The 14350-nt window shown below is 48.2% G+C and overlaps 1 protein-coding gene and 1 long non-coding RNA gene across 3 annotated transcripts in view; one reads left to right on the top strand and one right to left on the bottom strand.

Moving 5' to 3' along the window:
- MYO1D (myosin ID) overlaps positions 1-999 on the bottom strand; it is a 301572-nt gene extending 300573 nt beyond the window's left edge. Inside the window, exon 1 of the mRNA XM_090257605.1 lies at positions 823-999. Within this exon, the coding sequence (XP_090113731.1) occupies positions 823-917 (95 nt within the window). The 5' untranslated portion in view covers positions 918-999. The remainder of the gene's footprint in view (positions 1-822) is intronic.
- Positions 659-13034, top strand: LOC149998116 (uncharacterized). 2 transcript variants are annotated; one of them, XR_016507238.1, is made up of 4 exons: positions 659-938; positions 2240-2450; positions 12372-12457; positions 12912-13034. It is a non-coding gene; the product is annotated as an uncharacterized LOC149998116 (long non-coding RNA). The 2 variants fall into 2 exon arrangements; XR_016507237.1 differs by lacking the exon at positions 12372-12457.
- The last annotated feature ends 1316 nt before the right edge of the window (positions 13035-14350 follow it).

Here is a 14350-nt window from a genome sequence, read left to right as displayed (position 1 = left end):
ACGTCTTTAGAAGTCCATTTGGGGGCGCTGAGCGGTGACTGTGTGTTCAAGGATGTCAATAACACAAGGGCTCCATCCATAACTCCTTGAAAAAACTGAAACCATGAACGCCTTGTCAAAAGCAGACAGTTTATCTTGGCACTGGCAAGCCGAGCAGTCTCTTCGATGTCTGGAAACGTGTCTAATTACGTTTAGAGAGTAACTAAAAAATAGCCAGTGTCCTGGAACAGACAGCTCAGGGATCGCTCCAAAGCATCCTGAATGACGTGATGGAGACACGCCAGGTGGGGGCGGGGTGGGGGGAGGGGTGGGGAAGAAGGAAGAGGAAAAAAAGAAGCAAGTTCGAAACAGGGATGAGCCCTTAGTTTCTCCCCTAAACAACCCTCTAGTCTTCCCAGAACTTCGGGGCCGCCACGACTCTTCCTCAAGTTCTTTTCCTTAAATTTTGTTTCCATTAGGTCACCCGGCCCGCCCACATCATTTACCTGGGGTAGCGCACCAGCCCGCTCTGCCCCAAGCGCTGCCCCCAGCTCCGCACACCCCTTACACCTCCCCCGCACCATCCCCGAGTCCCGACAGCACCCAGGGACACCCCCTCTCAGGAAGGCGCACCCCTCGAACTCGGCACGCCCCTTACACGCCAATGCGGCCGCGCCCCGGGGCGCCCTTTCTCGGGAAGGAGCCCGGGATACTCCACTCCGGTTGCACTCCAGTCCTCGAGCTCGGCGCGCCCCCGCACCCCCAATCCAGCCGCACCGCAGGGGCGCCCCCTCTCGGGAAAGCGCAGGCTAGCGCCACTGCGTGCGGCCGCTCCGCCCTCACCTGAGTCGGAGGTTGGCCATGAACTCAGGCATGGAGACGGTGTCCATCAGCACGAAGTCCGCCTTGCCGAACTCCAGGCTCTCCTGCTCCGCCATGGCGCCGGCTTACAGGCTCAGGTGGGCGCCGACTGGCTCAGGTGGGCGCGTTGGGGCCGCGGGGGCCGGTCCGCGGGGGGGCGCGGGGAGCTCGGGCGGGGCTGGGGCGGGGCCGCGAGGCTGGGGGGCTGCGGGGGAGGGGGCGCTGGGCTCCGTTTGGCGGGTCTGGGCCAGACAGAGGCCGCCCCGCTGCTCTTCGGCGCGCTCTCGGTCGGCGCGACGCACCCGGCAGTTTCCGCTTCTCCCGCGGCAGCTGCCTGGCGCTGTGGGAGACGGGACACCGAGACGGAGACGGCGGCGGCTGGTCCCGCCTCTGGCCTTGGTCTGGCCACGGCCCCGCCGCCGCCCGCCCCGTCAGGCCCCGGCCTCTCGGGCTCCGCCCCACCCCGCCCCGCCGGCGGAGGAGACCGCCCCGCGGCGGCGCAGGCCTCCGCCTCCTCACCTGGGCGGCGCGCTCGCGCGTGGGGGGCGGCGGGGACGCGCGCCAGCCGGGCTTGGCGGCGGGGCGGCAGCGCCCTCTGGGGTCCAGTGCTGGGATCTCGGAAGGGCGGTGCCGAGAAGAGTGGACGTAGAGGGTGGGTGGGATCAGGTTTCCAGCGTTGCCGCCTCCCGCTCTTGCTTGTAAATGCCAACAAAGTTACGAAAATAGCTTGCGGTGCTTTTATTTGAGGATGACTCATTATGATCGTCACCCAGTCTCAAAGCCCACTCCTGCTCCTCTGCTCACATCCTCTCCATCCTTGAAATGATGCTTCACGCTCAGATCGAGAGAATAATAATAGCTAACACGTTGGTGACAATAGAAATGACCAAAACTTCTAAGCGCCTTAGAGAGCTTAAGTAACTTGCCACATGGCTAGGAAGTGGAGAAGCTGCATTTTTGTCCAGGTCGTTCGACTTATGAGCCCCAGCGTTTAACCACGTGACAGACTACTTTCCACTCCCAGTGTTCCGTGATCCATTTTTCTCTCCACTCATCTGAACATGTCGTCAAACATCCTCTAATATTGTTATTATGTTTTTAATATATGTATGGATAATCTCCCTGGTATTATTGTAGGCTTCCTGAGCATGGGGCCATGCCCTAAACTTCCTGATACCCCCTTGGCACCCACCAAGTAGCTATTGTACTGCCTGGCATATGTAGATATGAAATCCACAATGGTTAGATGGAATGGAATACGTTTCAGTGGTCTCCAATTTGTAGATACATTGGTTGAGTTTGGAAAAACATTTTGGAACTTAGACTGCTTTTTCCCAATGAAAATATATTATGAATAGCTTTCTAAGGCAGCTCCTCTCCTGTCTTGTGCTTCTGTTAGGACCATCTTCTATTCCAAAATCTACTAGAAAATCTAGAAGCCCCCAAAGACCTGGATGGGCTCCAACTCTATGGCTCAATTTGAGAAGAGTAAACCAGCCTGAAGAACCCTACTCAAGGCCTGGTTCGGCTGCCAGCAACCCACCCTGGCCAAGAGAGAGGGGGAAGGCAGCTTGATAAGCTCCTGAGAGAGCACCTCTACTATCGAAAAGGTACCTCAACCCCTTGCACAGGCAGAGCTGCAGTCTGACCACCTCTCTGGATCTCATTGTCCTTGTTTGTGGAATAGGACCCCTGGGCTAGACACTGTCCATGGTAGGAGTGTCCTTATTTGGGTCATTTGCATAGAGTATGGTATATTCATAAAATGTTTGTGTTGGTATGCTTTAACATCAGGAGAACTGAATTTCAAAAAGAAAAGCAAGAAATCTCAAATTTTGTTCAATTGGGAGCAACTAGGGACCACACTCAATGACCCATTAGTAAATGGACATGCGTGTATTTACTGAGCCCTGGATTGTTAGAACAAAAGAGGTTGTATAGTGGGTATGACTTATAGTGGTATACAGCTGTGATTTTCAAATGTCCAAAGTAAGGGAACTCTTGTTTCACTCAATATCCTATACAGGAGCCCAATGAATAGTACATATATAGAGCATAGGCAAAGGATATCTTATAAGCCCAAATTAGTATAAAATCAGGCATTGAGACAAATGAGGCTCTTTTGATGAACCCAAATCAGTCCAATGGGGGCTCATTGTCACCTTATGTCAGCCTTAGGATTCCAGTTTTATTTTGTATGTTGTTTTGATTGTACAATATCAAGAAAATTTTGATCTACATGGGTAAGCAGTCATTTGTTACTCCTACAATTTTACATCCAGCCTTTCTAAAGGCCGAAACAAGGCTACAATCTTATTAATCATTGACTCATTTACAAGAAGTTCCAATACCTGCAGAGATGGCAGGAGAAACTCAACACTGAAGTCTGCATTCAAACAAGGTAATGTAGAGCAGGTCAGCTCATTCATCTCCCTGTGATCCAATTTGAATATAAACACATATGGATATGTATGTTTGCGTTAAAGCTTAAAATTTACCAAAAACCAGCCCTGGCTGGTGTGGCTCAGTGGATAGAGCCCTGGCCTGCGGACCAAAGGGTCACTGGTTCAATTCCCAGTCAGGGCACATACCTGTGTTGTGGGCCAGGTCCCTATTTGAGGGTGTGTGAGAGGCAACCACACATTGATGTTTCTCTCCTTCTCTTTCTTCCTCTCTTTCTCCCTCCCTTACCCTCTCTAAAAATAAATAAACAATATCTTTTTTTAAAAAGTTATCAAAAACCAAAATAAAAGTTAATATCATCAGTAATGAGATACACTGATATCATGAGTGATGTGCTCTCCTGAAACAGACATAACATCACTCACCTGCTAGAAGTGCATCTGCTGAATCTGATGATGAACGAACATCAAATAAACCCTCATTAAGGGCCGTTCTACAAAATAACGTATCTGGATTCTTCAAAAACATCAATGGTATGAATGACAAAGAAAGGCTGAGGCACTGTTCTAGGTTAGAGGGCCCCAAAGAGACACCACAACTAAAGACAGTGTGTGACCTGACTAGATCTCAAGCTAGAAGAATGTAAAGGACATTATTAGGACAGTGGGTGAAATTTGATACAGACTGTATTAGATAATAGCTTAGTTAGTATCACTGTTAGTTTTCCTGAATGTGATCATCATGCTGCACTGCAGTTCTGTAGGAGAATGTCTTTGGTCTTAGGAGATAACCTCTCAAGTATTTAGGTGTAAAGGGTGTGATGTCTCAAATTGTTTGGCAAAGATAATGTGTTGGTATGCATAGGTAGATAGACATAGTAAATAAAGCAAATATAGCAAAATGTAAACAATAGGTGAATATAGTTAATGTAAGGCAGCTTTTTTACACTATTTTTCTAACTTCTTTAAATATGAAATTATTTCAAAATATAAAGTTAAAAATCAAATAAGAATCTGAAACTGTTCAAAAATACAAAAGTTTATTTTTAAGAAATCAAATACTACTTAAAAATGAAAGTCACATTAGAAGTTTCTGGACCTTCCAGAACTGAAAAACCAAGACACACTTTGCAAACTCTGATAGACAATATCTGTTAGCTCTGGTTGCCAGTACTCTGCTAGGAGATTATAAACCCTGAACAGACAACTCTAGAAACAAAAATAATGTAACATTTGCCTTAGTTGTCAGATATGGCCATATACCCCAGAGAGGGTACATCCTGTTTTCTGCCTGAAATTCTTTCCTGTGGTCACCCTTCACCCTGTGGCCTACCTAACTTCTTAGCTCTCAACCTCAATATCACTTCCTCCAAGAAGGCTTCCATGATCTCCTAAGACAGGATTTGCTGTCCCTCCTCTGTGCCCCCATAGCACCCTGGAGGTGTCACCCCTATTATAACACTGAATACACTTGAGCCTGTTGCCATCTCTCATTAGACTGTAAGGGCCGTGAGAGCTGGAAGCTGTGTCTGTTCTGTTCTTGGATGTCACTCTAGCACCTAGTAGCAGTGCCTGCTAGGCTGTGAAGCTCTTAACCAATGCCCACTTGATAAATGTATATGGACTAGTTCTCTGAATCTATGGCTTATGTAATGTGAAGTTGTAAATCCACCCCCTTGGTCAACTTTCTGCATTAAAATCAGTCCTCGTGCAGCATTTATCTCATTCTCGTCTCATGCCCCTGGAAGCAGATCTCAGGGCTGGGTTCCCTTCTCCCCTGGGGCCAGCCAGGCCTGCCAGTTCTCTGTTCACACTGAACAATAGCTCTTGTCTGGAAAACCCTTCTGCAGTTGACAGCTGCTGTGGAGGATCTGTTCTGGGTTATCCATGAAAGTCAGCTCTGACTCTCCCACAATAAGGACTTGCTCCTGGGCCGCCCCATGCTCCCTCTCTTCTTCAGGTGCTCTGCATCCGGGAAGACAACTCATTTCAGCATTATGAGTCCTGCCAGACACAGACAGGAAGGCTGAGAAGAGTGGTCACACAGCATAGCCAGTAAGCCCCAATTATTCTAAAGCAGAAGTAGAAAGGTAAATTTATGTTGCAAAACAACTTCATGATGCAGTCAGCCACATAGCAATGACATGGAACTCTCTGCCTTAGATGTTACTCAAAACACATTTTCTCCTCTTTCATGTCTATGGCTGGATTTGAACTAAGAATGATACATCAAAGATAGGCTCTCTGTGGTTTCAGAAGCCTAAATTTGAAAAAAAACAGACCCAACAGTTGTCTCCCTGTGGTCAATGTGTTGCCCACCTGTAGACTGCTGCCCACGCCCACCCCTTGCCTTTCCTAAGACAAATGGATTAAGCACACACACACAACGTTTTGCACATGGACTCCTCCCCGATACCCTGGCCCAAAATAACCTGTCTGTGGATCTCAACGTAAGAACCCCTGGGCCAAGGGAAGGGTCACACCACAAGTCCTTATCACTGGGGAATGGAGAAGAATTTAAGCAAGTCATCACTGTCAGTATCCTGTGAGTCACCAGACAGGGACTGTCCCAAGAACACATCCTCCTCTGTGGGCAGAGGAGCCATAGAGTTAAGGCCACAGGAAAGACAGAATCGGATGCTGGAGGCAGACACAACCTGGGACAGCTTCCAGAATTTTTTCTGCCTGGGACAACATAGTTTCTGACAATAAACATGTCACTGGAATGTATCCTCTTTGCTAATTACGTAAGTACTTACCACACTGAGTTGGAGTTGGCTGTCTAGGCGTGTCCCTAAACTCTCTAGAACAGGGGCCAGGCCCTACTCCTCCATTTATTTTGAGCCCTCAGGCTGTGCCTGCTGCCCCTTAGGTATTTCTCAAATAGAATCAGTGAATTCATTAGTGGGTTAATTTATTAGTAAATGTATGTGTATAAGTGTAATATTTTGAGGAACATGGGGCATTTCTCTAAGCCCCAAGCCAGAAAACCACTACATTTCAAGCTCTTCTAGCCACTGGAAGTAGTCCTAGAGCTAGAAAATTTGGGAGTGTGATAGGAACCCCTGAAAGGGGAAACAAAAAGGCACATCCACAGTTGATTCATGGATTGATGATGTCTTAGAGCAGGACGTTTCCAAGTTTAAAGTGTATGAGGATCACTTGGAAATGTGTTAGAAATATGGGGTCTCAGGCCCTGCCCCAGACCTAGGGAATCAAAACGTGCATTTTGACAAGATCCCTACGTGATGCGGCTGCTGCTGGTTTGCATACCACAGTTTGAGTAGCAAGATCCTAAGGAATCTTCTGCTACGTTACTGCTGCCTGCTGCCCGGAGGTTCTGGCGGTGGCAGCTGCTTCCTCCTCTTCTTCTTCCTTCCTCTCCTCCCCCCCTTCAGTAGATCCCTCCAAACTTTCTCTGTACTTAGTTTGATTATGTGAAAAGGAGCTTTGGGTCCTTGGTTTACAGGTGGGGAAACTGAGTCCCACGAAGAGCAGCTGACTTTGACTAGGTCAGAGTGAGGTGCTGGTAGAGCTGAGACCAAAACTGAAAACTTCTGATTTGGGTAGCGGATAGTGTCCACTACCCAACATGGACACCTATTTGTGAGACAATGTGGGGGGACGGGGAGCGGGAGAGTAAAGAGAAGTAGGGAGGACAGCACCCTAGATCTTCCCTGGGTAACCCCAGGACTTCTCTGTCTCATTCCTAAGTAGGGCGCTCATGGCCTCCTTTCCCTCCTGCCCTTTTTCTCCACTTTTCAAAGCTTGGAGTAAAGGTTAAAGAAGATACTGCTGGGGTTGAGAAAAATTTCAATTCCTTTCTTCCCTTCACCTGACAAAGCAGCAAGTATTTAATACTAATACCGTCCAACATTAATATTGGGTTAGTGTCTACAGAACTGACATTCCAGGAAGGATGTGACATCATTCTCAAGGTGGCGTCATCTATCTGCCTCCCACGCCCGCTCTCCCTGTGTCATTCAGCCAGAGTTTCTCAGCTGATGAGCAGCACCCATCTTCTGGAGTTAAGATCATGAAATAAGATGACATTGAAATGCACAGTGTGACCCTCTGACTGTTTCCAATCAACTGGATTAATTCTTCTGTCTAGAGGTAGAAATAATATGAGTAGTATTTCTCTCCAAATCCTAACAACCTAACCCTAAAGAAATGATACAGGGGGAACATTTCAATTACTTAAAAGTAGAGTCCACAGAATCTAGAAGAGCTCAGAGGCCCTGTAAGGCAACATTCCACCCCAGGCCTGAATCCTTTCTGCAATGTGCTACGATGCCTGGACCGGCCTGGGCCATTTGACACTTTAGGCCACCCTGTACCTTGCAGATGTCTCCACATAAAAGCAGATTCCAACACCTTTTCACTCAGTTTGACTCCCAAATCACTGCCCAGACTCACTCCACGCCCTGTATGCCCACAGCTCGAAACTCTCCCATCTTCTGCTCTTGTTACTCATTATCCCTATTTAGGAGCTTAGTGTGGCCTTTGAGTTTGATATTCCACCAAGATAGGACCAGATTCAAGTTCACTGTAATCCAGGACCGGGCCAAGGTCATAGTTAAGGAGGAGCCTCCTGCTTTTCTTGTGTTGACCTGCCTTTTCGAGTTGCTATCCACAGAATCCTCTGTTGTCTCTGATCTCTTTGAAGCCTGCTTCTCCGTTTCTAAGCTCTGTGTCTGACTGTGCTTATCTCTTAGCCATGTGACAGTAGCTTTCTCCTGGTGCTCACATTCTTTCCAAGTCTCTAATGAGCTCTTCTGAATAGGATTCCATTCAGAGTAGCATTTTCCCATACTTGGGAGGCAGTGGCGGCACAGTGGTGCCCAAACCTTAGGCACCTGTACCAGAGGCTTAGGAGGGGCTTGAGGATCTTCATTTTAATAAGCAGACAAGGAGATTCTACTGCAAGTGGGCAGGGGGCCTAACCTGAAGGGATATCGATGAGAATTTTGGTGTCACACACATCAGAGTTTAATTCCCAGCTCTGCAACTTACTACCTGTGTGACCTTGAACACATTTGTTCATCTGTATAATAAGCCTCAGTTTCCTTATCTTTATTAAAGAGAAGATAAAACCCATCTCCGCATAGTAAACCTATGAGATGATGACTACAAAGTGCTTCATATAATTCAAGACCGTTAACAAACACCTAGTAAACACTCACCAGCATTGCTATTGATGAAATTGCTTTCTTTTCTCCAGGACTGGGAAATTATTAGCAGGTGATAATTTATTGCCTGTCCTTTTTAGCAGACTACGATTTCTAATATCTCCTGTGGGTCTTCTGATCACCCTATGATTTCTCTCTGTGTGACTTGTGATTCCTGTTCAGAATCTATTACCATTTCTCTGCATACCATGGGCTTTGCACTTAGCAGTGGATCAACATTGATTATTTTTGAATGAGTGAATGCCACCTGGCCAGGCCTCTTGTGCTACACTCCCACTGCCACACCACATCTGCTCTTCGTCCCCTCCCCCAAATGCGCTCCAGCATCCTCTTAACATCAGCTGCCCCTTGGCCTGACCCTTCCTGTTGCCCCAGCCCCGTGACGTGTGCCGTCCCACCGAGCCTTGAAGATGCCTGCCAGTTGATATTTACTTTTGCATGAAAACTTCCAATTCACATCATCATATGCCTTGTGCACATATTACATTTTTAAATACAGAAATAACGAAAGATGGAGCTGGTGACGTGAGAGTAGGAGTGGGGTGGGGGTCATGGCTTTGGCAACCAGGTTTTCTTTCACAGAAGCATTTAGTTTAGCTTCCACTGTTGTTCTCAAAGGATTAATTCAGAAGAATTGCGCCTACACTACGCATAAGTTATAGTCAAAGTTCTCCATCCATGAGTAAATGCATGTAGCAACTGTGCAGAGCATACGTGCATGACCACAGGGTTGGCGGGGCTCTGGTATTCGGGTCCAGAAGGTGGTAAAGTGTGGAGTTGGAAGTGAAGGTTTGGGGGCCGGTTCTGACCCACTTGCACTGTATGTGGCCTGGGCAAGTTGCTTAAGCCCTCTGAGACTCAGTTTCCTCTTCTATAAAGTGAGAGTAATACTGACATCCTCCCTCGTAATGTTGCTATGGTAATTAAATGAGGTGAAGTATGTTAAGCATTTAGCATGCGGTCTGGGACATAGAGTTCAACCCATGTAAGCTGATGATACTACTGTGACCCAGCAGTCCCCGCACCCAGGCTTTGATGGGCTCATAGTTAGAGGGAGCAGGAAAGGGTGTCTGTTCTGGTCTGGTTCTTCTCTTCCTTCAACACCCTGGTTCTCTGGTGTCCTCTTACCTGTTAGTTCATGTCAGACTGGTCACTTCCTTCAGGCTGAGCTGATATAGTGATTGCAGGGAGTTCATGACCTCTGTACCTATAATTTCTCAACATTCATTCTGGAAGGTTCAGTGAATTCCTGGCTTTCCTATTCAGGTTTTGTTACCCAAGTCCCTGATTGCTGTTGCACAACCAGGTGTATGCTTGCCTTTCAGGATCCATTTCTTTCCCACTGCAAATACAGACACACAGCACACAAGCATGATGTCCATGAAGAGCTGCTCCTGCCACCCCAACCCCCAAATCTTGGGTAGTTGCTTTGGGAAGGTTTGACCAGTGAGTCCCAAATCTGCCTGGTCAGTGGATTCACCTGGGATGCTTTAGAAAAATACAGCTTCCAGGATTCCACTCCCAGTCCTTTTCAGTTCTTTGTGGCTAAGAACTACTGTAATTAAGACCACCTGGAGTTAGACATAAGAAGAACTTCTGAGATGAGTGTTGCCTGGAAAACTGAGGGCCATTACATCAAAGTGGCTGCTTTCTCTTTCACATGGGGGAGAGCAGAAGGAAGCTTAAGATTTTGGGTTCCCTGCCTCGTGCTCCTCCTTTTGGGAATGGAGCACAAGCCTGCTTTCGAAGCTTCGCCCAATATCCCCTGAGGACATTCATCCCTTGCAGGTGCAATCACTAATCACTTATTTTATTATGAAAGTGTGCTTTGCAGCTCTCCCTGTAAAACCCCTTCGGAGCGTACACTTGCCTGTAGCCAGTGCTGTGGGCTAGACGTGTAAGGATGACGCCTCCCACATTTACTTCATTTGCTTACGTGGCCAAAGGTTCCCTAAAAAGATTAAAATATATTCCAGCCAACAGGAAGTATGAGTGGGCCAGTTCAGCCTTTGGGAAGAGGAGGAGAAGGAAAAAGGAGGTCTATTTTTGGTTACATGAGGAAAATCCTAAAGCAAATGAGTTGGGACTGTCTTTGTGGAACTTTTGAATGGCCAAGACGGGTATCGTGTTCGTGGCCCTGGGTGTGTTCTTGACTTCAGCTTACTCTGACACAGGAGTCCTTCTTCACACACTGAGTTCCTGAAGAGTAGTGTGCAGACAGCTTCTGTGAACTGGATCTGCTGACGGCTGCTATCTTCTCCCCTTGGCTTGCTTTCTGTTGGCAACCACGCTGAACACCTGAGCTCTTAGTGCCTCCCTTTCTTGTATCTGTTGACAGGCAATCTGTAAATTGATTCTTAAATGCCCTCTTTTCTTGTAGGGGGGGAGGGATTCACCACCTACTCTGTCCTACACTTTGGAGAGTTGCGTATACCGAATAAAGTTTTCATTCTATTGTACTCCCTGCGTAGAATGTACCTAAAGTAGGAAGACACCCTTATTCTTTTTTCCTGCCCACCAACCTCCCCCCATAGCAGACAAATTGTAGAAAACAAAATTGGGAAATTCTTCCCCTTCAAAAGAAGCTGTGGGGAAGACAGTAAGGGGGTCCTATGAAAGATGTGCTGAGGCTTGATGTTAGAGTTTACTTCTTCATGATAATGAAGCAAGGCTGCATGTTCATGTGTGTCATTGTACCAAAGCCCCCTGAGTTCCAGCAACATCATTTGGAATCTGTTGCTTAAAGGGAAAGTAGGACTAAGGAGAGACAGGAGGAGAAGGCGTATGACACAGAGCAGGGTTTCTCAGCCACGGCACAACTGACATTGTGGGGCTGGGTAATTCTTTGTTTGCGGAGGGGGGGGGGCTGTCCTGTGTATTGTAGAATATTGCTCAGCTTCCCTGGCCTCTACCCACTAAATGCCAGTAGCACCCTCCCTCCCACTTGTGACAACCATGAATATCCACAGACATTGCCAATATCCCCTGGAGGGCAAAATATCCCCCTGTTGAGAACTACCGCAGGAGATCCTGCGTTTGGCTAGAAGGGCCCTCCGTAGCTTTAGGGCCAGAGACCCCACGTTGCCCACCCCGAAACCTGCCACCTGTGTCAGGGCTTGCAAAACAGGCCATGGCCAGTGGTCACTGTGCTGCTGGGAACCGTGGCCTGCGGTCTCGCAGGACCTGAGCCGCCACCTGTGCTGAAACAAAGAGGGTCTGCGTACCTGATCACGAGGTTCCCCACTGTGAGAGGCGACTGAGGCACAGCTGCCAGCGTCCTGCTGAGACCTGGTTTCTCTCCCCTTGAGCAGTTCCCAGGAGCAAGGGCCATAAATCTCCTGGGCTTCCTGTTCCCACAGCAACCGTCCCTAACCAGAGGGCATTGTTGTTTCACCTCCATCCTGGACTCTGGAGCTGACCAGCAGAGTGACTCACCTCCCTGGGGGTCTGCTCCGTGCCCGTAAAAAGCCCCCCACCCCTTCCCTTGGTGCTATAGTCTGTTCGGACCCAGCCCACCTGCTTGAACATCCTTTAGTAAATGCTTTGAACTGGTCCATGTGACTCCTCCGTTCTTCCGGACACAAACCTAACACATAGGAGTGCTTGGACTACACAGTTTTCCAATCTTGAGTCTTTCTTTGGCCTGCCTTGAACCATGTGGCTCTGCTTCTTCAAGCCTCCAAAGGGTCAGGCCTCTGCCTTGGGTCAGCCTCTCAGGGGGCTGTGAGGATAAAACAAGACATTGTTGGATAAACGGGCAGTGTCCAAGTGCCAGGTGGGACTGCTGCAGGGGCTCAGGGCAAAGGAGACGCGGTCTCTGTTCTAAACAGGCTCACCAGCCTGCAGCGGGAAAGGGGGGGAGGGGCATTGAAGAACAGCACATCATTAGAAATAGAAGAAACTTTCTGAATCCTGCTGCAGGCCTTTCCTTTCACAGAACGGAAACTGAGGCCCAATGTGAGAAGATGACTTGCTTACAATAACATCTTATGTCTCCTCGGTTAAGATGAAGGTCCTGGGTGGGTGAGTCTCAGGGCAGCATTCTTTTGACTATGACTGCCACCTCTCTCCCTTCAGACGAGAAATCCAATGACAGCAGCCTGTGACAAGGGCTGTCAGAACACAAAGTGCTCTGGCCCTCAGCGGGAGGAGGGACACAGTAACGTGTGGAATGTAGATAAGCAGGAGGTGGCACTTGGGGAGGAGCCTTAAAGGCAAGATAGGTTGAAAGTTGGAGTTGGGTGTGGGCATGGTAGGTAGGGGTGACAGGCAAACAGCAGGGTGTGGAGACCGGAAAGCACAGGGAGGGACACATCCATCCGAGGCAGAGCCAAGTATTCCCCGCTTGGCTGGAGAGCATGTTGGCACAGGGAAGGAAGGCTGGAAATTGAGAAGTGTTCCAGTAAAGTGCTTACAAATATGAAATAGAGAGTATGAAAGTACACTCTTAACTAAAATATATATTTTTCATCCTCAGAAGGTGTTAAATGTGAACTCTCCTTCCAGTAGGAGAAGCCGAGGCACAGAAGCTGAAGTGACCAGAATTAGCCTATACTATCCATACAAGGGTAAACTGTCACCAGCGACAAATTCCTCGCCCTGCTTAGTTGATAGGTATGATGCCAGATTTCTTTTGCCACATTCCAGCCATTGTCCCTTTGGGTTGTTCATGTGGTTCCACATATGAACAAATCCACGGAAGCATGGGTGCTGGGTTAGACCAAAAATCGTTCACTATGGGAAGCCTTCGCTTCTTGGGCTCACCCTTGTGCTGTTTCTCCCCCAGGTGCACCCAGACTTCAATAGGTGCTCCTGCGCTCTCTGGAGGATTGGCAACAGGAGTGGGTTAGCCAGGAGGTGGTGAGCTTGTCCTTCTACAGCCACGAGCAGAGAGATCCTTGGTGCAGGCAAGCAGAGATCCTTCTCAGAAGAGCTTTTGAATCAAGAAGTGGTTCCGAATGGCCCTGTTGTCCAAATGATTGCAGCTGTCAGTACAAATCAGTGATGCCAGGGAGCCGTGTTGGGAGACACGCTCCCCAGAGGGCCCTGCTGTGGCGCGAGTGTGGGCGCCACACACCTGGACCCTGGGGCCTGTATTTTTAGCCTCTGATTTAATTTGTGAAAAAATAAAGGAAAAACATTTTCTCTTGTTGTATATGCGTTATTCTTGTTGTCTATAGTTTTTAAAAATTTTCTCAGGCATCCTTCTCCCCTGTTTTGAGCTTACCTATCCTTGGAGGGCACAATGGAATGAGTAACACTATAAACCTGCCAACTGTCTCCCCGCTCCAGCTCAAGGGTAGAGGCCGCTGAACTGGAATAAACTGTTTATTTATTCATCTTTTAATGTAAGCACCCCTACCCTGATTGATGGGAACTAAAAAATAAAATGCAAAGGAATCTACTTGCTCTTGGACTATAAGACTTGTGGGGTTGGTTAGCTATGTAGGACTTAATAAATTAGCATGTACTGTCAAATGTATCTGCTCGCCCCAACAGTGGAAAAAACAAAGCAATTATAATAATAGTATAAAGATACACAGAGAAGGAAAACTCTGACTCCAAAAAACCTCCGCTGCCTTGCGGCATACCTCTTCAGGGGAAAGGCTAAGGGAGTAAACCCCGACAGAAAATCCGGAGCCGGAGTCCCTAAGGCGGTTTGACGTTGTAGTCAACACCGGCAACTCCTGCGGCACACCTGAAGCCAAGCTGTATTGACTCCGTCTTTCCCTTGGACCCTTCAGCTGCGAAGAGAGGGTGGGTCTGCTGCATGGGCAACAGCAGACCCTCCATACCACCCTGCCCAGGCTCTGTAGCTTCAGCTTCACTGGAGAGGACACTTCAGTGTCATCGCAAGATGTCGATTCAACACGGGAGGAGACAGATACTGTGTCACTCCCGAGTCGGACTGCACAG

Source organism: Furipterus horrens, unplaced genomic scaffold, assembly GCF_987537825.1.
Source record: "Furipterus horrens unplaced genomic scaffold, mFurHor1.1.pri manual_scaffold_11, whole genome shotgun sequence".
Taxonomy (NCBI): Eukaryota; Metazoa; Chordata; class Mammalia; order Chiroptera; family Furipteridae; genus Furipterus; species Furipterus horrens.
This window is presented reverse-complemented; position numbering and strand designations above follow the sequence as displayed.